Consider the following 23,537-nt stretch of genomic DNA (forward strand, 5'->3'; position numbering starts at 1 on the left):
TTAGTCCAGACTCAAACAGCAGATGTCTCTATTCAACACCTGTAAAGTCTGGGTCCTTCAATAACTCCACGGAAAGAAGCCAGACCAGCCACTGAAACCAGTTATTAGTTAGCACCTACCAACATCTGACATTTCGGGAATGCTGGCATTGTAAACGTCCTTTGTGAACATTGGCTCATTGTCATTGATATCATGGATCTTAATGATGAACTCAGATTCTGGTTCCACTGGTCTTCCAGTCCTTCTGTTTATAGCCTGGGCACGGAGTATGTATACAGGCTTTTCTTCCCTGTCTAGTCTCTTTGTGGCCTGGATGTCACCAGTGTTTTCATTGATAATGAAGAGGTCTCCTGCTCCATCTCCAGAAAGGATGTATTTAAGTGATCCATCTCCTTTATCCTGGTCTGAATGCAGCTGGTGGTGAAATGGGAATAAAAAAAAAAAAAAAAAAAAGAAAGGAAAATAAATAATTGGGACACAATTCTAGATACTTTAACCGATATCATGATATATGCTTTCCTATCAGTAACACTCAGCCAGAAGGCTGCACACTGCTTTTAGGAAATGAGCTGATACTACAGTAGAAGCAGTGAATAGATTGAGTTGTGTGTTGATGTCAGAATTGAAATGGTCAGCAATATTATAAGAAGTTGCCTGAGGATAGCCATAAACTAAAGCTGCAGACCACTTTCCCAAGCTACACATACATCAATCAAATCCAAATTCTAGTAACTTAGGTGGAATCCTAGGAATATATAGGGCAATGATATCCTACAGTGAAAAAACAGTGTGTTTGGGAATTGCAGTAAGCACAGAATTAAAAAGTGGCCAGTCAAGACATTTCTTAAGTTTAAATTCTGAGTGCTTGGCTCTTATGTCCCATGGGCATTATGTAATATATCATATAATACACAATAAAATAACCTACCAAATACATACACAAACAGCAGATAAATACATGCATTCACAGTTCTGGCAAACTAAGGCCAGAGCCAGGCAGGTGTAACAGACCATTACAGCACTGGAAGTGAAGACATCAGTTGCCTTATCCAAAGGGGCATAGATGAAGGTGAAACATGGTGGGGGAAAGGGAAAGAAAAGAATGATGGCAATTAGCATACAAGGCATGCACTGCCTGAACCATCATCTTTTATTTCCCCAGATGATTTCCACATCTCTTGGAATTCTGTTGAGTGACTCAAAAGGGGTAACTGATTAAATCATATCCTTATGAGTATTCCTTAAAAAAGCCTTATTTACTCCCCTAGCCTTAAAATCCAGGCTACTCAACTGCAACTTATTTTATTGTTACATTAGCAAAACTAAAAATTGTAAGAATGAAACATTACAATGGCTTCCAATGTGAGAGCATAGGTCATGAAGACAATGGGGAAAAAATCTGTTAGGTAGCAGATTCCTGGAAATTGTTTCTTTCATAGACAAAACCTGTTTAAGAGTCAGGAGAGCTGGATTTTCTCAACCATCTCTTTGCTTATCTTTTCCTGAATAAGAGCTAAGAAAAAAATCCCTGGTTGAGTGTTTTGCAAAGCACTTAGCATTGCTGGATAGCATGCAGAAGACAGAAAAATTTGTAGATTTAAAGAATCTTGGCATAGATGCCAGCTGTGCCTGGCTATGCCCTATGCTGAAAGGGCAGCCTACAGCATGACCATATGGTCAATGTTTTCAGCTTCCTCCAAGTTTCTGCTCAAATCAGAAATCCACAGACACCACACTTGGTGGCACAGTGCTCCACTGTGTGTGCATATGCCAATGATCCCCAGAGAAAGCATGTTCCGAGCAAAAAGTCTGCCTTTAAGGGCAAAACTCTCCATCACCACACATTCCAAGACTGTCCAATAATACAAAATATCATAACTGTGGCATGGCTAATCATTAGTACACATGCTGAAGCACTCTTCTTAATTTTCTCCTTCAGGGAGAAAATGGGCATTCTGTGTAATTTTGCACGGAGCCCTTTCTCTTGATAGTAGGAATAGCAATAATTAGGTTCTGTGCAGAATTTTTCCTAAACAGTTTTCACATCCCTTCACAAAACCAGTCAATACCATTTGCTCTGTTTTCTGGATAACAAAGTTTCCCAGAAGGGTAGTCTTGAAATTTGGAATAGAATTGAAGTCTCTTGAGTCTCATTCAGTTGGCAAATTTCCTTGGCCAGGGGGCCTAGAGGAATTATATTATTTACTAGACATAAGTTCAGACTCTAAAAAGCATCCATCAGACCAGCTTATTAAGAAGTCAGACTAGAAGTCTACTGCAGGAAGTAATTTCAATTAGTTATTTGAATAGAACTCTCCTCAAAGGCAACCTGTAACAGAAAAGGCATGAAAATAATTTTAAAATTGTCTATTTTTATGATTGTTTCACATCAAAAATTCAACTTCTGTTCGCCTTGAAAGCCTGTTTAACTTTGTCTGTTTCAGAACAGGACAAAAACAGCCCTCAGTAACAGACTATCATTAATTCGTATGAGTCATGGAATGTGCTGTTTTGAGACTTGATAAAGGCTGAACTCTCAAGCTCATTTTTATCATAATTTTAATTAAACTTGGTTTCAATGAACAAAGTAGCAAAAAAGGTCAAGATAGAAAAGGTGTTGGAACCATTGGGAATAGTTTTCCATAATATTCTTTAACTAGCCCAGACTACTTAAAGAACTAAAAATGGAAACATTTATGGTTTTTTCGTATCAATTGTTTATTAAATGTTCACTTCTTCTCCAAAATTAACCCACTTGTGTAAGACCCACTGTGACTCCAGATAGTAAGACAAAATACATCTCGGTGTCATCAACAGTGAGGATGAGGTGATCCTCATCCATGGTTCAATCTTTAGACCTCCATCTAAATCACTATCTTTAAAAAAAGATTCTCCGTTGGATAAAATATTTTCCAATATCTTTAGTCTGACAACTTTCCTAAGACATGACAGAGCAAACTACATGCTCAGCTAGCCAGGCTGTATGTGGGTTATTTACTGTGAGAGTCTGACCTGCGGGAGGTCATGTCCTGCGTGTGTGTTACAGAGAGCTCAGGCTGGCTCAATGCTGGCTCTTCAAACCAGCAACGAATGTGCAGCATATCATCATGTGTGGCCTCATCAACCTGGTTCACAAAGGGCCTCCAAAAGTATGACTGAAATCTATTTGATTTCAGTAAGGGAGGATAAGTCTCGCCATAAGGTTTTTGTGGGATAGACCTGTATCACACCGCCTGCTTAGTTGCTGGAACAATAACTTTATTATCAAAATAGTTTGGATTTTGTTCCCTTCTATTCAGAAAAAAAATATATATACATATTAAACAAATTAAAAGCCAAGCAGATCTCAAGAAGAGTTTCTCACAGATGAAAAATTTGCAACATCCCCTAGTGAGGAAAGTATATACATATATATAAAAAAAGATTTATTATTTTAGATTAGTTTATCTATCCTTGACTGTTTATTTGGTAGAAAAGACCTACCCAGGCAAAGACAATATTGTTTTTTCATTTTTTAAGTGTCAGTTTATCTTGGAAGAAATATTTTGTTTGCGTGACCTATATGAAGAGGGAAATTGCTACTACTACCAAGTTAAAAAAATAAATTTGCAAATAACATCAAACAACAAAAAAATGGTGCAAATTGAGTCTGGAAGAAAGGCCTGGCGGTGAGATGTACTTAAAAATACAGTTGATGGTTTTTGCATATAAAACTTAACACCATTGTGAGGTTATGAGGATGAAATAAATGGTAATAACAACTCTATTTTCTTTTAAAGTTGAAGTTATTTTTCACTACCCCGACATCTCATTGTGAAGAAAGCTTGCTGTAATGAAGTATGTGCATAAATTATACTGCAGATGCTTTTAGCAGGACTGTCACTAGCCAATACATGACATTATAGCTTCACTCTCTTTACTCATTTGTATTGCAAAAAGGTGTCCATTATCCTCTGCATAAAGTTAGACCAAAAAAAGGGCCGTAGCAGATAGCCATGGAATAGAACAAAATGTTTGGGACACAACCCTCATGTAATCTGGGCTGCACCATATAACCATTCCTCAAGAAAAAGTTAGTGCAGCCAATTTTTTAAGTACTCCACTTTAGGACAGATTTTTTACTTCTGCTGGAACTCAGCGTTACTCACTGGTCTTCATTTCAGTTGGTGGCTGAACTGAGCAATACCCCAAAGGTAAGCAAAATGGTGAAGAGCTAAGTCTGTGCAATAAAAAGTAAATGTATCAGCAATTGCACTGTACTAATATTATAATAAATTGATTCCCTCAGAATCTAATCTGGACACTCTTCTGACATTGTCCATCAATCACTGGCTAAAGTTGAGGATGAATGACAAATTAAAGATTTTACTATGCCCTAGGCATAGTTTTACTCATTTTACTTTAATACCACTGTAAAGTGAGCCATCTGGTTTGCTTTTAATGACTTACAGTCAGAAAAGTACTCTCCAGCCTCTAACTTTCTTCTGCTCCTCCCAAATGTCCTGGGCCAAACCATTCAAACACATTTGCCTGGGCATGGGGAAGGCTGCATTCCCCCTGAAGGAAGAGTTTAAAGTGCACTCAGGACTGGAGCAATAGCTCCCTGGATTGGACATTCTGCTTGTTGTCATATACATAATTATTTTAAAGTGAGAGCTGTTTGTTTTCTGTTTTTTTTCCCCTTAAAATTAGCCACAATCTAAGTAGCCTTGTTCTCCACAGTATCTCTGGCAGAGCCGTCCAAAATCTCCAAGGGTAGTAGCAATGGACTGTCTTTGGCACAACATCAAAGAAAAGGGAAGTGAAATCTCTGCTCAAAGTATTTTTACACAAGCTTGTTTTTAAAAAATTATTTCTGGACTGAATATATTGACAGCATTTGTGTTCATCTCACATCATATCAACAGACAGCACTGCTTCATTTAAAAAGTAATACTACAGGAAAATTTGACCGGGATTTTAAGAATTAAGTTGGATCCATTCTACACACTCAGGAATTCCTTCAACAAAGATATGGGAAGAATTTAAGGGCATTTCCAAGTGCTTTTGCAGCTAGACTCTAAACTGCTGTGGTGCAGGGAATAGCATCTCCCAGGAGGACAGTGGCAGGGCCTGGCAGCCATGGTCTGTCCCACCACCCCAGGCAGGAGCAGGGCACCCACAGGTGACCAGGACAGCCCTGGTGCTGGGGACTGGGAGTGGAGACGGCTGGGCAGGGCTGTCAGGAGCTGGAGACTGGCCCCGCTGTGGTGTTTCTGGGGCAGGGCCATGTGGCTGACCTGGAGTCCTGGGCTCTGGGCAGGGGGACAGGGACAGTCAGGCCTGGGCAGTGAACTCGGGACACTTTTCTCAACATGCTATATTCACCTTGATGTGAAACTTTATGAAATATCAGGACCAAAACCAAATAATTGAAGTGAAATCCCCTTTGTTTTAAAAGGTTAAGACCAACCACTAACTTATTTTGTGTGTTTAAATGGAATACACCAGAGAGAAGTGGCTTTCTAGCACGGATATTTGTAACAAGGTTGTACTGAAAATGTACTTTTACAGCTGTGGTAATTAAATTCCAAAAAATTGAAATTGCAGGCCATGACTATTCTCCAGACTTAAATAACACCCCTCCTTTACCTCATTCTGTAACACTAATTTAAACAGCATAGTTAATCTCATTTGTGAAGTGGCTTTAGGTTATGAAAGACAGCTGTAAATTGCAGTTTAGCTCCCACTAATGTCATATTGCTGGTTAGGATACCTGGCAATTCAGTGGGTAAAATGGTTTTCTATTCACCCTACAGACCAAGCTCCTTTCCCTTCTGTGAATATTACATGCTGCTGCTGAATTTCAGAGCAGTTACTGAATCTCTGCAAAGATCAAAGTCAATTGACCTTGGGATGTATACACTGAACCATCAACCTGCAATTATACACAAATAAGCTGCCTGTTGTGTCTTATTATTCATTTGTTGTTTTAAGAGTGACTTGATATTCTGGGGTTGGTGTGGTCCCATTTTTGTCTCCTAACACATTAATGAAATAGAGACCAACTATTAAAATAGTAAGCAAGCAGTTGGTAGGTAGCTAGTGAAGGGAATAATGGTTTTACTCCTGGGAATATTCATAGCACACGATTTCGCTCCAAATTTACTATATCCAAACACCAAAGTACAATCTAGAAACAAACAAATTCAATCAAATGTATTGCTTGAGGTTACAGAGTGCAATACTGAAGCATTTAGAGAAAACAAGGCATGCAAAAAACTGCTAATGCCGTAATAATAAAAGCAGGAACAACCCTGCACTCCTCCTTGGCTCTCCTGGTGCTCTTTACCCCTACATCACCAACAAAATGCAAACATCCACACAAATAATTTATTTCAAGACATAAAAGATGCTTTCTTCCAGAGGATATTCCAGAAGAGTTCCAGCATCACCAGAAATTTCAGATTTCCAATGGATGAGTGTGCCATGTTTTTTGGGTCTCAACCATGCTAAGCTCTGGATCCTTCCATACACCACATAAGCTACATAACTCAGCCCTAAGCCAAAATCTCTTGTCTCTCTCATATCACTCACGTCACTGCATGGTTCTGGATACTTCCTGCTCTGGCCCTTGTCCTTAAATCCTCTAGAAACTGCAAAATGGTGCTGCTTCTCATGTTCCTTACATACTTTCTGGAGAAGAACCACCACGGGCCACAGTGGATGTTAGTTTATTTGCGCATCTATGGAAAAGCCAGCTGAACAGCCAGTCAAGGCTAAAAGTAGGTTTGTTTGCTTGATGTAGCAACTGTTCTTCAAACTGTATGTGAGATTAATGATTTTGACACCTTTATTGTTCTACAAAATTAAACTCCAATGAGTTAATGGACTAGAGAGCTATTTAGAGGAGGCCAATGGGCAGAGATAGAGCTAGACTACTGAACCTGATTATTAGATAGCTAGATGATTAAAAATAATTTTGAAGACAATGGGAGAAAGATGCTACAGTGATTCTAAATCTTCTTGGTGCTTACAGAAACTAGAAGGGATGGTTCCTTTCCATTCTTATATAAAGCAATTTGAAGATTATAATAAGAATTATATTCTATAGCATCAAAAATCAAGAGGCAGACTTTGAAGTATGATTCAAACACTGCCATTTTCAAAGAAAATAAAACAATATAAAAAAAAGGACAAGATTAAAAAGAAAGGCAAATAGACCTGTGCTAGCAGATCACAGCACCATGATGCCTCATGCACAGCTGTCAGGAACAGTGCTTTCACACAGGGGCTGTGTTTAAACTGTTACCATATGTGCTTAAAGCAGATTCACACTCTTTTGTATCTCCTTACTAACCTGAGATTTGCTGTCCAAAGCCACCAGCAGTCTTGATTTTTAATCACTTTCTTGCCCTTACAGATGTCACAGTTTATGAAGTAACTGAATGGGTTAACTATAGCAAGTGATTGGTTTAGTAAGGTAAGTACAGCTCCTATACCATAGTTAATACAGTAAACCCAAATATGGTTCAGAGTGACTGATTCCTGAGTGTTTGAATTTATTAATATAGTTTTATCTTGCTTGGCTCTTACCATATCTAGCAAAGAAAAAGCTGTAACAGGTTCACAGCTCCTGTTCAAAGAAATAGCTGCTCTCGAGGGTAGAAAAGATCTTGTTTCCCAAACTAGATGTGTTGTTCTTGTGCCAGCATTGTGTTTCTGTTTTTAAGAGCCTCCTCCCATATACATACATTCTTCCTCATCCTGCATTTACAGATAATAATTACATATGCTTTTGGTTTGTTTGTTTTGCTTTGTTTTTGTTATTGTTTTTTTATTTAGTTTTTTTTATAGACTTCCAGCCTATATACGGCTTTTGCTTACAAAATAGGCACTTCTGAGTCCTCAACTGAAAACCTGTTTACAACCTCAGTATCTTGTTTTCAAGTCAAGTGGATTCCAAAAAGAGCCAGTGAAGAAAAGGCCATATATGGAGGGCTGATGTTCCTAGCTGGTTTTCTGTAATTGCTGCATTTCAATTGGCCTTTCTTCTGTACAAATGGACATAGACTTTGGAATGTTAATGTTTTCCTACCTGCATTAGAAATGAGTACAAAGGTTTGCCATTTTCATTGCTATATCAAAATAGTTCTTCTAGACTGAAACACTCAGTTTTTTTCTCCTTCTTCTGTTCCTTCTCCTTCCATTTTATGACCATACATTGTCTATTAGATTTTCTTTCTTAATGACTCCTATTTCATGAACATTGCATTTTTTCCTGTTTCTATTCCTTCAATTTTTAATAGCTCTCTTTTTCTACTGTAGTATGTTCTCCTAATAAAGGGTAAAATGAAATCAAGAATCATTGAAACACTGAGTTGGAAGGGATTGAACAGGATCATCGAGTAATCCAAATCTTGATTGAAAACATTAAATCTATAAAAATTGATGAAATAGAGCACTGAAGAATTACTGAGGTTATAGGAGGTTCCTGCATTTTAGTGTCTTGGTTTTTTTGGAGTTATTTAAAAATATACTATGTCTATTTGATCGTGCTTACATTTTTGATCCATAAGAGTTAGTATAGCAAACCCAAGAATACCTCAAAACCCATCTCATTCAGCTGTGGAATCCTATTAATATAATAATACATAGCAGGCTGTGTTTTTGTAAAAAGAACATATCTGCAAGATACCTTGTTTATAAAAAGCATAGCAACCCTGGTTGCATTCAAACAGGCAAATTAGCAGAAAAATTGATATTGAAATAATAATAAGAAAAATGTAAAGGATATAGGAATTCAATACTTGAAGTATTAAACAAAAGTCAAATGTTTTATTAAGATAACAATCTTGGTGCAGAACGTGCAAAGGGTAAAACAAAAATATCCTCTAAGGGTAACCTTCAACTTAGGTACTGGCTTTTTAAAAGAAAACAAAAAAAAAAGGCAGCCATGAGATTCAAGAACAACAAAAAAGGTAAAATTGCACCCACTGCAAACAGCAAAAAAAGCTACATGCATTCCGCAATAGCACTATAATCTGCAAAACATATTGTCCTGATATTAAGAATTGCGGGAGAATTAAAAAAAAAAAAATCATGAGGATGCTGTCTTTCTGCTTCTTGAGAGTACCAAAATGTCAGTGAACTTTCTCATTCATTCGCAAAAGTAGCAGTGACAATTTGTTCCCTGTAAATGAATGACACCAAAAGAGGCTAAAACCAGTTTCATAGAGATGAAAAAATTCAGTAAATGAACAGATCAAAAAGCACTAAGCATATTTCAAGATTCAGAAGCAACCAGGTACTCAAAAGGCAAACTGAGTATAAAAGATGGTGGCATTTGATTTCAAAACAAATACAACACAGAAAGGTCAATGTAATAAGAACAGAGGGTGCTTGAGTGAAAAAAAAAATAAAAATAATAAGAAATATAAAAGGCAGTGGAATAAGAATTTGTCATTAGATCAGAGACAAGATGTAAGGTGTTCTCTCACTTTGGAACCACAGGCTCACACCCTTCAGGCAGGCTGGAAGTCTCTTTCTGTGAGGGCCATATGGGAGGCCACATGGCCTGAGACAGACAGGGACCACAGTTTGGCTGATGTTGGGATCCTTGGTTTAAGGAACAGGCTGCCCAAAGTGTAATTGGGAACCTGGTGTTCTGTTTTAAATGTATGGAGCTAAGAATAAGCATCCATACTCTGGTGACTCACACCTTTATTACACACCCTTCAAAACCACAAATGGGTTTTCTAACTTGAAGTGCAAACATGCAGCCACAGCTAATCAGCTTTGCAGAAAATCAACTGGTATGTCAATCCTTTCAACATTGCCTGGGACCTCTCGAGGCTTCTCCCTCTTGGATTCCCCAGCTGCCTCTGCTCTTCGCTGTGATTAAACAGAGCCAGTGGCACAAGAGCTTTTTTCCTGCACTGCAGTACACCAAACTAGCAAGGTACCTTCTGCTGACAGCCCTTGTCTCCAGGGGCAACTGATTATCAGATCTTAATGAATATCTGGCAAAGCTGCAAACTAGGTAAAGGTATTTTCATGTTCTCTTGAGCTGAGTGCTGTTAAGCACTTCTGTGGTAATGCACTTTATTTGCTCCTCTTCCTATTATCTCTAAGTCAAATTATAGCGGGAATTTACAAAGTTTGCCCTTACAAAGACAAATAGATCTTTAATTTGTAAGGACCAAGAGACCATGGTGTCAAGTCTTATCTCTAGACATATGGGCTCTTGAATTTCATGTCCTTTTATCAAACTTCTTGCTTTTCTTTGAACTACTGTATAACACTAGAAAGAAGCAGTCTTCCTTTCAGACACTAAGGAACTCAAAACAATTCTGACTCTGAGTAATAACTGACCTCTTACTTAAAAAAAAAAAAAATCATGGTTGCATACTGAATTTTCCCAGTTTTACTTAGAGCAGTTGGGTTTCATTATGCCTTTGAAAGATCAAAGAGCTCTCTTCAGCTAAACAGTAGTGATGGTAACAATAGAGCATTATACAGACTTCTGCAATTACCTTCACAAAAGCGTGAAGATCTTGTTCTTCTCTCCAGGCAGGCCAAGGCAGTATAAAATCCCTGTTTTATGCTTTTGGTACATCTATTTAGACATCTGGATTTCTTTGTCAAAGCAAGAATTATTTCTTCTTGCCAGTGTTTTCAAAATGTGGGGTAGCAAAAGAACCTGGTAGATATGAGGATTAGCTTTAGTTGAGACATCGGCATTAACTTACTAAAAAGTATAAATGGATGAGCCCACTCCAGACTTCTCACAACCTAGCTCAGGTACTAAGAAAACTCTCTTGAATAGCTGAGCAAAATAGTAGGATAGATTAAAAAAAAATATTTTATCTAGTGTATACAAATCAGTTATCAGGAATGATAAATCAAGCCTCTGAATTCTTGAAAAAGCTGTACAAGTCATTTTAAGAGACAGACATTGCTAGCATTGCAAATCTGCCACATTAACTGAATAGTCAGTCATTGGCTTCAAGTTTTAATATGGCTTTTGTCACAGTCTTCCTGTCTGATCTTAGACAGATCACTATTTGATGCTTCTACATTCTCCCTGCAGCAAAATGTTAACAATGTCCAGCTCTGTATGTAACGATTACAACATGATTTGAGAACCTTGGGTATAATTTGTTCCGTGTTTATGTAAAGACTGGGTATGATTTAACTGGAATCAAGAATAGCAACATTGTGGTTTTGCCATAGCTTGCTGTATTTAGAAGGTGGGGCAGATGGCCTCTCCTTAATGCAGCTGCAATGGTAGAAAACTGAATTGTTTTCAGGTTTTTGTCATTATCCCACAGCTGAAGGTTACCATCACTAAAGGTTTGCATGGGTAGGTGGAGAAGTTTCTGAATTTCCAGGTTGGCTATATTAGTTAAAGTAGCATTTTGAGGTATCTTAAAAATTCCTCGAAAAGGAGTATGTGTGCTCTCATATGAGAAGTTAAAGAAAATTAGGGGCCTGACTTGTAATGACATTCGATGGGAATACAAAGAGTTTATAAAGGATGCATGCTTAAACCCCATTATTCAATTAGAACTGTGCCTACAATTCAAGAGCACCAAATTTCTTTTCAGCTTTTTCCTAAGTCAGAGGAAATTAATTCAAATATCCTGATATCCTTCCACTGAATATAATGGGACTTCTGTCCTATACTGCATTAGTCAATTAGAAAAGGGAATTCAGATAGTAGAAGATGGCAGCAGGTATTCTGTTGTGATTAGGAGAAAATATTTTTTTAAAAAGAGTACATTCAGCAAACATGCACTTCAATAATAATTTTAGTGTATGTGCTTTAGTCTTTAAATTATGTGATGTGTATAGTTAGTGAAATAGGTCTGTATTATATGTCCAGATTTATTTACCTTTGATTTCTCTGGGAATTTACCCAGAGATGGTTGATCACTCTTTATCAGTGGTCAGAATTATCTGCTTAATCACTGACAAAATATTTTCTTGAGAATCATGAACTTTCAAAAATGCTTCATAATTAAACTGTAAGCAAATACAGCACCTTAATTAAGCTATATGAGCACATACATTTCTCATTCCATGAAAACCTCTATTCTCCTGTGGTAGTACAGGAGAATCTGTCTGAAAGATGAACAGCAAAACAAAATTAAAAAAAACCCCAAAACCTTGGCCTAATATCCAGAAATGTTTTTACTGGGATACAGTTGAATAAAACATCAGGCTTCTTCAGCAAGTAACAGCTTCTGACTACTCCCTGATGGATGCGCTTGAAAGCAAATGCTCATCCTTTGCTTACTGACAAAGGTGAACCTTTGATATTCTGAGTGCTTGATGCTGACAATCAAACCCTGAAATGTGTGTATGAATTTTACATGCTGTATAAAAGTGTGTGTATCAGGGAGGAAGAAGCAGGATGGAGAAGGGAGGATACAAACACTAAAATAAATGAAAACCCACATTCTGATTTAAATGAAGAATTAACAAAAAGGATACTAATTCATATCTACAAGTTTAATTGAGTCTTTAACCTGTTTTCATGCTACTGTCATTTAGTTCTATAGGTCAGAAGCTGGGAAAATGAGATATATTTCCATTCTGTTATGTTCTCCAACTTTGTTTCTAAACATAAATATGTGTTATATAACCAGATAATAAAAGGTTTGTGAGGCAGTAGATACAACACAAAAGGCCATATATTTATCTCTCAACACGACCCTTTTGATGAAGACTCCTCAACATGGAAAAACGTTTTTGGGAAATGTTAGGCAAGTCTGGCATTGAGTAGATTCTTCTTTCAAATAAGTATTCCTCAAAGTGCCATTAGTGAGGCTGTGAAGGGACAGCTCAAGTGACCTGAATGCTGCAGCAGAATGTAGATCCTTACAGAGGCCAGGTCAGGAAGGCAAGGAGGTGGATTAGCAAATAATCAGCCACATGTAGGTGGAGCTTTGCTGTGAAACAGGTGACAAATCAGTCGAGATCTTGAAGATAAGAGGATAAGCCAACACAAGACATCACATTAGGTTTCTGCCACAGACTGTCTGCTCAAAGAGATGAAGCAGATGCAGCCTTCTTTAGACAGATGGAGGAAACCCCTGTGCTCTTGGGGGACTTAATTATTCTTATGTTTGCTGGAAGGGCAATATGTCTGTGTGCAGACAACCCAGGTTTCTGCACAATGTCCTAAGACAACTTCTTCACCCAGGTGATTAATGAGCTGACCAGAGGGTGTGTTATCCTGGGCCAATTCATCATGAATAAAGGAGAAGTGCTCAGGGATATGGAACTGCACTTTGCCCACAGACCCCAAAGAGCCTTGAGTCAGGCAGAAAATTCTGGTAGAGTGAAGCATTATCCACAGCAGAGAAAACCCAATAAATCAGGAGCCTTTTAAGTAAATTGGACACAGTTCCATAAAAAAAAAAAAAAAATTGATGCATCTAAGGACAGTGACAGGGATGAAATATTTCTTTCTATAATGTCTGGAAAGCCATGGTCTTTGGGGATGGTTCTTAAATTCTGAAAATAGGGAAAGTAACACCAATTCAGATTCAAGATCCAGGATGGCCTATCTAGGAATGAATTTTAATTTTGACTGGAGAACCTGGAATTCCTTTGGTGAAAATACTTGTATCTATGCTCTCCTAATTATATAATATCTAGTATTCATGAAAGGAAAGAATTCTCTCTGAAGCACATATAATTGCTGTGATACTATCAGTCTAAAAATTCTAAAGGAAATTGTTCATAAAATATTTCTGTAGGTAAAATAACAGATATTTATAAGGTGAATGGTGTAAATCCTGACAAGATCTACCTGCAAGTAGCTGAGGGTCAAGCTCACCTGAGTTTACAAATACCACAAATATACATGCAAGGGTTTTCTTCCACAGGCATTGACTCTTTGCCTGCAACCCCCTTGGCAGTTGTTATTCCCAAGATGTGGGAATTATGTTATTCCCATTCTTGGAGCAATTTTAGACGTTGTAAGCAGCATTAACTAGGTTTTAAGCAACTGACCTGAAAAGTGCAAAACTACCTGAAGTGGAAAGGAACTATGAATGAATGCTCTGACACCTCAGTTTGCATGTCCTTTATATCCTCTGCCAGCGCCCTGATCAGCTTGATTGCAAGGGCTGTTAGGCACAAGGAAATATGTCAAAGAGCCAAAGGTACACATATGTTGTTTGGTTCTGTCTCTTGGGGAGAACTTTCCACTAATGACAACATGATGCTAAACACAAAAGTCATACAAATGACTTTGTTGCCTTCCAACATGAATATATAGAATGGGTAGAGATGACCAATATGCTAAAGATGACTAAATGATCATTATGTGAGCCTCTGCAATGCATTAAAACCTCCTTTGTTCCATCAGACATCTAATGTGAAACATCACTTAATGTTTCATAGAGACAAACTATGAAATAAAGCCAGAGGTATGATATTCCTATAAAGAGAGACCATTTCAGCTGAGCTCTCCAGGAGCCCTGCCCTGTACCACATGGCATAAGCAAGCTGGGGATAGAAGAACTGCAATCATCATCAGATATGACTCCAAAATAAACAACTCTGGTGAGAAAACAGTGGGAATTAGAATTCTAACATAAACATTTGCTAATGTCTCCCCCTTGTCCTTTAATGTAAATTTTTAAACTTCAAGCTCCCTCAGCAATTTATTTCTTTACAAACTGTGTTTTTCTGTTTTGAGGTGGATTTTTTATGAAATTAGAAGACAGAAGAGAAAGGACTGATTTTTTTCCTTCTCTTTCCCTCCTCTGAAATTTCAGAGGACAATTCTTTCCTTTCCTTCATCTGCCACCTCAGACTTTCATGACAACTACAAGCTTCACTGCATCCTGAAGTACTTGCAAGCGCATGCTGAGGTTTCTTTCACCCCATTAATGGTGAAAGCAAGCCACAGTCTGCATTAGTGCATACGGATCAACAGCAGACATTCACATCACAACACATTTTCAGTTTGTGTTTTGAAATGTTACACTGACTGGCCACAGCTCTCAACCTGCTGCTGCCCCACTGTGAACTGATGTTCACCAGAGAGAGAAATGGCAGCAAAAGAAAAGGGAGGCACAGACAATATATTTAATTTAATAAAGAGATTTCTCTAAGCTTTATGGTTTACTACATTTGGTAAGTCAACTGTAAATAACAAATGGTGGAGTAACAACGGTTGTCTTAGGCCTGAAGGAGGGATTTTATTTTTCAGCTATCCCTAGCCTTCATAATTTATATTCATGATGTTGCAGCTTCATAGCAGGAACACTGTTGTACTATACAAACAAACAAAAAAATAATAATGCAGCTCCACATAACAGCAATCTAAATAATCCATAATCAAGCGTGAACTTCACATGTAGTCTCTCCCTAGAGAGGAAGATTAAGATGTTCAGCTGTTTTTCTATAGCTGGAAGACTAGGGACACACAGTTCAGGACTTTGTGCAGACTGCTAACAAGAGTAGAACAGGATGATCTGGGAAAAGACGTGATCCAAAATATAAGCACCGGTATGAGTAGGTAATTAGCATGTGGAAAACAAAATTGTTTTGTTTGGGACACAAAAATGAAAAACAAGAATTAACAGAAATATTGCCTTGAGGGTCCCAGGATTTGTTTTTTCTGCAGGCATAATGGGAAGAAGGGGAGGAGGTTCTGTATAGTTACACTGTAAGTACCATCATGTGCCATCATGTAGGAAATGTGGTTTGTTTGAAACAGATGGTTGTAAGGCTCTTATATTGTGCAATATATTTGGATACAAGGATGATGCCAAGTAGATTCACAATTATGATGATCGTAAACATTAACCATGCTGTATTTCCTGCCTTTTCATTTTCTGAATAATATCCTTGCCCATCCCACCCATTGCTCATTATCTCCTTTCTTAGCCTCCGTGTGATGGTTTAAAACCTGCAAGCTGTTTCTGGATTGTCGTCGTGGGCCCCTAACCTCTCAGCTGTCCCTCATTACGGATTTATCTCTATTCCGCAGGGACCGACAGCACACAGAACTTCCACCAGCGCCCGTAAATCTTTCACAGAGGAATACAAGACCAGTGTGTGTATGTGTGTGCAATGCAATACAGAAATGAAGGGCACTTGGGAAAGTCAAGTGCTGGAACTTAAAATATGACTGATGGATGAGGAATAATGGAAGCGCAGATGTGCCACAGCATTTGTTCTGCTTCTTAGGAGAATGACAAGTACTAGCCTACTGAAGAGGGAGGCAGGTGACCTAATCATACAAACTGAGGGGGGGGGGAGGGGGGGGGGTAGGGAAGGGGCTAAGAACTCTGATTTTCTTTTGTTTTCCAACCTCTGCTGTGAAATTTCTGACTTTTAGCTGTGTGGAAGGCCACTTAACCTCCCTGTACATCTGTTTTGTCACACGCAAAAGGCTGGTCTGCATTGCCTCTGGATGCAGAAGCAAAATCTTGACCCCAAGAGAGCCTATTTTAATAATCAGAAATGAATAGAAAATCCCTTTGTGATACTTTCGGAATAAACAGAAGTTACAAAGGTAACTTTTAACTTTAGGCATTGTAAAAATAACAAATAGTCTGTGCTTGGAACAGGAAATTGAAGGCATCAAGTATACATCAGTGCAAGTTACAAGGCTAGGTAAAAAAAATACTGAACAAGTGCCAATGAAGCTGCATAAAGAATGTCAGAAGTGCAGGTGGGGGAGTCATTTTAGTTTGACTTTTCCCATCTTGCTTTTTCGGGGTACAAAAATTTTAAAGGTAAGTACAGAACACTAGTGCAGTAAAATCTGAGAGAAATTGAAGATTTCTCTTGCTAGTTATCATGCCATCCAATTAAGATATGATACCTTTTAACCATTGGAGTAATGTTACCCATTACTACCTAAAATGCTGGAAAGGCATGGACTGTATTACATGACAGTAATTTTTGTTGTTTAAATAGCCCCTTGTGTGTGCTCACAGCCAGATAATTTTCCCTCAGTATGTTGTTTAGTCCCTCTACTTGCAATGGCTTGGAAGAGATTCTGCCTTTTGTTTCATTTGCTTCTGCTGAAATACACTGCTGTGCTTGCCTTCAGAATGGTTGTAGCCAGAAGTAAAATCATACAACAAAAAAAGAAAAACACTGCTGAAACGACACTGTGATAAAATTTAATTCATCCCCTCCTCAAAAGCAGGGTCAACAGTACCTTAAATCATTTCTTGACAGAGGGGAATTCATCTTTCCAAGAGGTTCTTTCAACACCAAACAAAAAGATTCTGGGTTTGCCTACAGTAACACAGAATCCCTTTTGCTTTGCCAAGCCACATACCAGCAGGAGTTTGACTTTATCTTCCCGGGAAAATGGAGTTGTCAGCAGAGGTTGATTGTTTATGATGGGTTGTACAGGTAGTAACATCAGATAGCTTCCAGGCGAGCATACTGCTTGAACTATATGAACATCAATAAGACACAGCAAAAATGAAAAGGATGTCTGGAAGTTTCCTTTTAGTGCCAGCCATCCAGAGCAATTACAAAACCATTCCACAGTTGTGCCTCTTGTTACCAGGAAAGCAGGTTGGTCCTTCCCACTGCAGACTGCCAAAAGATGTTCTTGGGTTAACGAGCAAGATTTAAGACTTGTTCAGATCTATCTTTAGTCTTAAAGAAAGTGGAATCTCATCCCTTTATGTAAGGATAATTCTAGGTTTGTGCTCTAAACTCTGTGATGGATGCCAGTACATGGATTTTATGTAGCCAGTGGGACTGCCATGTCAAAGCTGTCAAATGCATACAAAGAGTAATTGTACCTATGAGTATGATCTTGGAACAGGGCAGATTTTTTTTCTTTTCTTTTTTTTTTTTTTTTTTACCCCTGGAGTATCCGAAGATCTCTAGGAAACACAGCATATATTTTTAGATATAGTTGTACTATCACTTCATTGTTTACCTGTGATTTAAAGCTGCATTCACCACAGCCCTTTCAAATTGTACTAAGCAGCCATGTGTACAACTAGATCTCTTTTAAAACCCAACTCAGGTGTTGCAAATTTTGGTTAGGTAGTACTTCTAGACACGTCTCTACTTTGATGCTCATGTAATTCTTTTATTTCATTTTTGGATTGAGTCCCTGCCAAGTGCTACAATTTCTGAACCAGAAGAAAAGATATCTTCAGGTTAAAATGTGACTGTGCCCATCAGTCACACTTCAATGCATAACCATAGTTCACAAGTTATTCAGCAGTGCATTGAATAAATCTAGTCTAGAACTTTTCCTCAAGTTCCTTCAGGTCTGTGACTACAGTGACTGGGGGCGTGAATTTCATCTCTTTTTAAAAAGACTTTATTTCACAAATACACAGGAATGAAATTCAGGAATAGAAGGATGGGCAATAAAGCGATCGATCTGGTGTCAGCACCCCAGCAAAATCAACTTGTGTTTGTAACACTGTGAGCATCTCGTTGGCAGCTGCACCTCCTTGTCCAGTGAGATACAGCTGCATGTTTGGGCTGACAAGTGTGAGGCATACCAAAACGGGGAGCACTTTTTAACAGTTGGCAGTACCCACCGCTATCAAAAAAAAAGGTTTCAAATGTACTTGGACAATTAATTCCTAAAACATGGAATGCTCTGGGTTCAATGAATAGAAGAGTATGCAGGGTATAGACAACAACAGTGCTCTGGTCTGTGACTCAGATGATGCTACAGCATTTTCTGCAATACTGCCTTGAGCTCTTTCTTCAGAGATACTACTTTTCTCTTTTATTATCCCAAACTGAATGCATCCCCTTTCACTGTTCTTTTCCTATGCTCTAAAACTACTACGAAGCAAATCTGTTTTTTGTTTTTTGAAACAGTTACAGGATTTCACAACTGTAATTTGGGCATCTCATACAAATAGAGCTGTTTTTTAGAATCTTTCACAACAGACTTCTTACATCTCAAATTTTGATGTAGATGTTTGGATTAAACAGATGTTAAAAAAATGAAGAGGAAAAAGTGAAACCAGCATGAGTAAAAGATTTTTTTTTTGTAGCTCATATAGAATCTTTTCTTTTTATGGTTATGACGTTAATGCCCACCTAGCTTTAACCACAAACACAAAAACCCCAGAAGATTAATGTCTATCTGTTTATACAGTAAGGCATAAGCACAATTCCCTTTTACATACATGTATTACTATTGTTTTAAAAGATTTTGCTGTTCAAATTTCATCTTTATATTCCTACCATTTTTAAATCTATATTTAAGGTTAACATTTAATCCTCTGAGAAAAAAAAAATATGCTTCATAAAAATGTTCATAATCCTCATTTGCCCACATCAATCAAGTGTAATTGCTCAGTTAAATTGCCTAGTTACCTCAATTTAGAGACATTTAGATGTTTTTATCATTTCCCCTCACACCAATCCTCAACTTTAATAATAAAAGGCTGCTCTTTCATGCCTCTTGGCTAATTGTTCAGTTAAAAGAGTGTGAGTGGTTCTGGCATTTGAAAGATGTGTGAAAGGCCACTTGTGAATGGCTTAGGAACACAAAATCAATGACATTTATACATTATGTGTTGTTTCTATGCTTTACAACAGAAAGTGTAATAAAGTACAAATAGGTGGAAGAACAACTTTTAAAAATAACATACTTTTTTTAATCTTTCTGACTCCTTTTGAAACTGTCTTGGTTTTCTGGTCCAACTAGACCATTTTTAAACAGTCTCAGCAAATTTGTTCTGCAGGAATATTCATTTCCCCATCAGTCTCTATGAAGTCAATAGATAGTACTCTAATTCTGCAGTAGAAAAAATGGGGGGCTGATGAAATTTAATGTCAAAATTCACAGTGACAATGACAGACTGTAGGATCACCTCAGGACCATATGCTTTATCTTTGAACAAAAAGATCCCCATTACCCTGACTACCCTCAGCAGACTGTGAAACAGGAGAGTGTGTGGAGGACTGCTGTCATTCAATTTGTTGTCTTTTTTTTCATCCTTGACTCCGTGTTTCATACCTGTTTGGTTTTTTTTTTTTTTCACTGTCTCATTCATCTTCTGGTTTTGTTTTTGCTCTCTTTAGGTAAATTTTCTCCCAACTCTTATCGTCTGCCCCCATTTAATGCCATTTCCCTCTCCATTCCATCTTGATTCCTCTTTATAAAGCTTCCGTTCCTTCCATCTCTGTCTTTCTAGTTCTTTCCTGTTACTCTCTTCTGTTTTGATATCTTTTCTGACCCTCTTATCTTCCTTCTCTATTTCTCCTCTCTGAGGACTCTCTGCCTTTGGCCTTTTCCTGTAGATTGGGCTCAATGGTACCTTTCATGAATGCTGATTATCCTGGCTGGAGTTCTATGAGTATTACACCAGATGAGTAGCTCTTCATTTGAATCATGCCTTGCAGCCATTTAGCAGGAAAGGAATGCTGCATCCAACTTTGACTGACAGCTGACTGGCAGGCAAGAAAAGCAGCCACCATCTCTCGTGGGAATGCTCAGAAGCTTGCAGAGGGAGATAAAATGTCAAATCACTGTGATCTGCAGCCTTTGCTAAGAGGCTTGAGAGATCAAATTAGATCAGATACAACCCCATTTTTGTTTGGAAAACCAGGCTGTATTGTTTCTGCTTTGAATGTCATCATCAGTAGCATAATTTCTGCATTCTGCAAGACATATTCCTATAGACTGTGGCACCTTGGGCAGTATAGACTCTCTTTAGGCTCTTGACACAGGTGCATTGCTCTGCAGATTACATAAAGTCTGTCACCTGCATGTGAATCTGCTGCTCAGGGAGGTGGATGTTCTCAGAGTAAAGCTGTCACTTTTCTTTTAAAATTTTTTTTTTACCCTTTCCCAGCGAACAGTATGCTTTGAGATCAGAAATTTTCAGCTGCCTGTTGCTTCTTAGTGTACATGCACAGTGTGCTTCAACCATGCTTTGTAGTAGCATGGCTGGTGGTGTGAAGGTCATTTCACACAGATCAGTGGCACCACAAAACCTCATCAGAAAATGGCTGTAGCATTGCTGTGTGCAGTGGGTAATAAAAAGGAAAACAATTACCTTTAGCTGGGTAGAGAGAATCCTCACCAAAAATGTAAGTACTGTGAATCCCAACTTAGCTCTAAACCTCTCCTGGTTTAAATAGTTTGACTACAGCAAAATTAGTAAGCACACGGGAAAACACATATCCCAGTTTAAAGCTAAAAATCTAGCCTATAATTAAGCTGCATTATTTCCAGACACAAAACAAAATACAAAATCTTTAATAGAATTGCCAGTGATTTGCCATGGGACTTCCTGGTTAAATGAAGACTTGTTGATTGCATTCTGAAACTGAAGTGCACAGACCTTTCCACTGAATTACTCCTCAGCAGAGGCTGGGCACACAGAACACAAACTAAAAGTTGTAGCAGGCATTGTTCTTCCCTACTTGGTAATGCTGGCTTTCCAGTGCTTCTAAAATCAAAACATAGATGCATATGAAAGTTACTTACCTTGCCAACATACTGGTAGTCAGTTCCTGTGTATTCCTCCAATAAAAAGAACTGATTCCACATCCAGCTCCTTTTGGAACGATGGAGGTCTTGCCTGCTGTTTCCAGACAACACCAAAACCTTTTCCTTTTCTGGAAAGCCGCTAGTCCTTTTGGATAATGGAGTTAAGAAACTTTGGTGGGGCTGACCAGCCCAAAACAGCAGCCAGAAGCAATGGTAAGTTCTCATCACGGCAACACCAGTAGTTCTAAATAATGATTTTTTTGTGTTGTCCTCAAATTAACCTACTTTACTGCACTAAATCCAATCTCATGCCGTCTTCCTTCTTTAAATAGTCTTTGCAGTCTCAAAGGATCTCTGAAAAGAAAAATAGCAACTCTTTTAGCATTTCCAAAGGTACTTAACTGTCATCACTGAAGCAATAAGTCCACAAGGTGAATGAGTAATAATGATTGCTGAAAACCTGGGCTGTTTCTGATTCAAAAATGTTGCAAATGGTCCTATAAATGATCTGAGTGGATCCATATCAAGTATGGGGCAGGAATCATGATGCTGGGATTCAGGGTATGTGTGGGTCCCCTTTAATCCCATTTGCTTCCCTTCATTTATAACGGCAAGCCAAGTATTTCTCTTTTTACTGTCTGAACTTTGGGATGCAACTAATTACTTTCTTACTGGGGATCTTGATGGAGTTACCATATTACATTAAAGAAGTGCTAGCAAAACTGCACACTGTCTTCCCAGGAGCATTCTGTTGCTATAGTTATGGACTGAAAAGACTGGACTTAACTCCAAGATTTTTCCGTCACATTTAAGGAGTTTTGCCTTTGACTCCATTTAGAAAGGAATCAACCTGGCTTAACAGGTTAGTGAAATAAATGTGTGTATTTATCAATATCTCACACATAATAACACCTGCTTGTTATTGCATAGGACATGAAGTGGACATTTTAGTTTTCTCATCATCTATGGCCAGAGTTTTGAATCTTTAAATACATAGTTATGAATGTAAATGCTTTTATGAATAACTTCTAAAAATAGAAAACAAACTGCAGCTAGTTCATTGCTATGTGTGGGTTTTTACTATCTACTGCTTCCTACTGTTACAATACTAAATATCAGTGCACCTACAAAATAATTACAAAAATTATCTCTGTCTCTGAATACTGCATAATTTTCAACATGCAAAAAGCTTGTACTACAGATACAGTGCCCCAGAGTACTGTGAACAGCTCTTCTGTTTTTGAAAAAGCTGAAAGCTTCTATTCAAAAGGAAGAAAATATACCATGTGTCTCAGGTAAGCAGTGCCTAATGAACAGCTTTGGAACATTTTAGAATGTGAAGAAATCTGAATTAGTTGACAGAAACATTCCACAACATATATTTTTGTTGTAAACACTTCATTGAATTTTTAGTTCAAACAGATCTATAACCTCAGAGAAAGATAATTTGATTAATTTTTATTTTCTTTCTCACTGATGCTCTTTGAAAAAAAGTTAGGGTTTTTTTTTTTTCACCATTCCGATCAAAACCCAACAAATCATTCTGAACCAACTCAAGATTCAATACAGCATCTCGCAGTATTTGGACTGTGGAATGACAATCTGACTATACGAAATTGAAAATAAATTTTTCGTCTGTTTCATTGTGCTTCATAAAACACTACATCGATCATATTCTACATCAAAGACGATTTTTTTCACCTATAGTATGTTTTTGTCTATTTAAAGGTGTACATTAGACAGAATTTAGCCTTTGAGCTATGCTGAAGGAGTTACAGCACCTGCAATGCCTCGGATTAACTATTCTTCTCTCTCTGTCGTTGTTCTTGGTAATAAATTGTATGAAATAACCTTAAGTCTCTTAGAGTTCCTGTTAGTAAATAATTTTCTATAAAGAAATAGCACTTAGCTTTTATATTAATAATAAGTAATAGAACGGGACTGTTCCAACAATATCATTTTACTGTTTCAAAAGGTAAAATAAGTTAAGAGGTAACTTCTGTGTGAGAAGGAGTAAGATTTTTAGCATTCAGAGGAAGAATGTAAATAATACAATTAATTCTGACACAGTGTAATTTCTTCT

The 23,537-nt window shown here is 37.8% G+C and overlaps 1 protein-coding gene across 1 annotated transcript in view; it reads right to left on the minus strand.

Annotated features, from left to right (window-relative positions):
- The window catches only part of LOC131568431 (cadherin-6), a 95,862-nt gene that overhangs the window by 22,962 nt on the left and 49,363 nt on the right, over window positions 1-23,537 (minus strand). The window contains exons 2-3 of the mRNA XM_058820501.1: window positions 21,452-21,808; window positions 120-414 (exon numbers count right to left, since the gene is read on the minus strand). Coding sequence (XP_058676484.1) covers window positions 120-414; window positions 21,452-21,679 — 523 coding nt within the window. The 5' untranslated portion in view covers window positions 21,680-21,808. The remainder of the gene's footprint in view (window positions 1-119; window positions 415-21,451; window positions 21,809-23,537) is intronic.

This window comes from Ammospiza caudacuta, chromosome 1 (assembly GCF_027887145.1).
Source record: "Ammospiza caudacuta isolate bAmmCau1 chromosome 1, bAmmCau1.pri, whole genome shotgun sequence".
Taxonomy (NCBI): Eukaryota; Metazoa; Chordata; class Aves; order Passeriformes; family Passerellidae; genus Ammospiza; species Ammospiza caudacuta.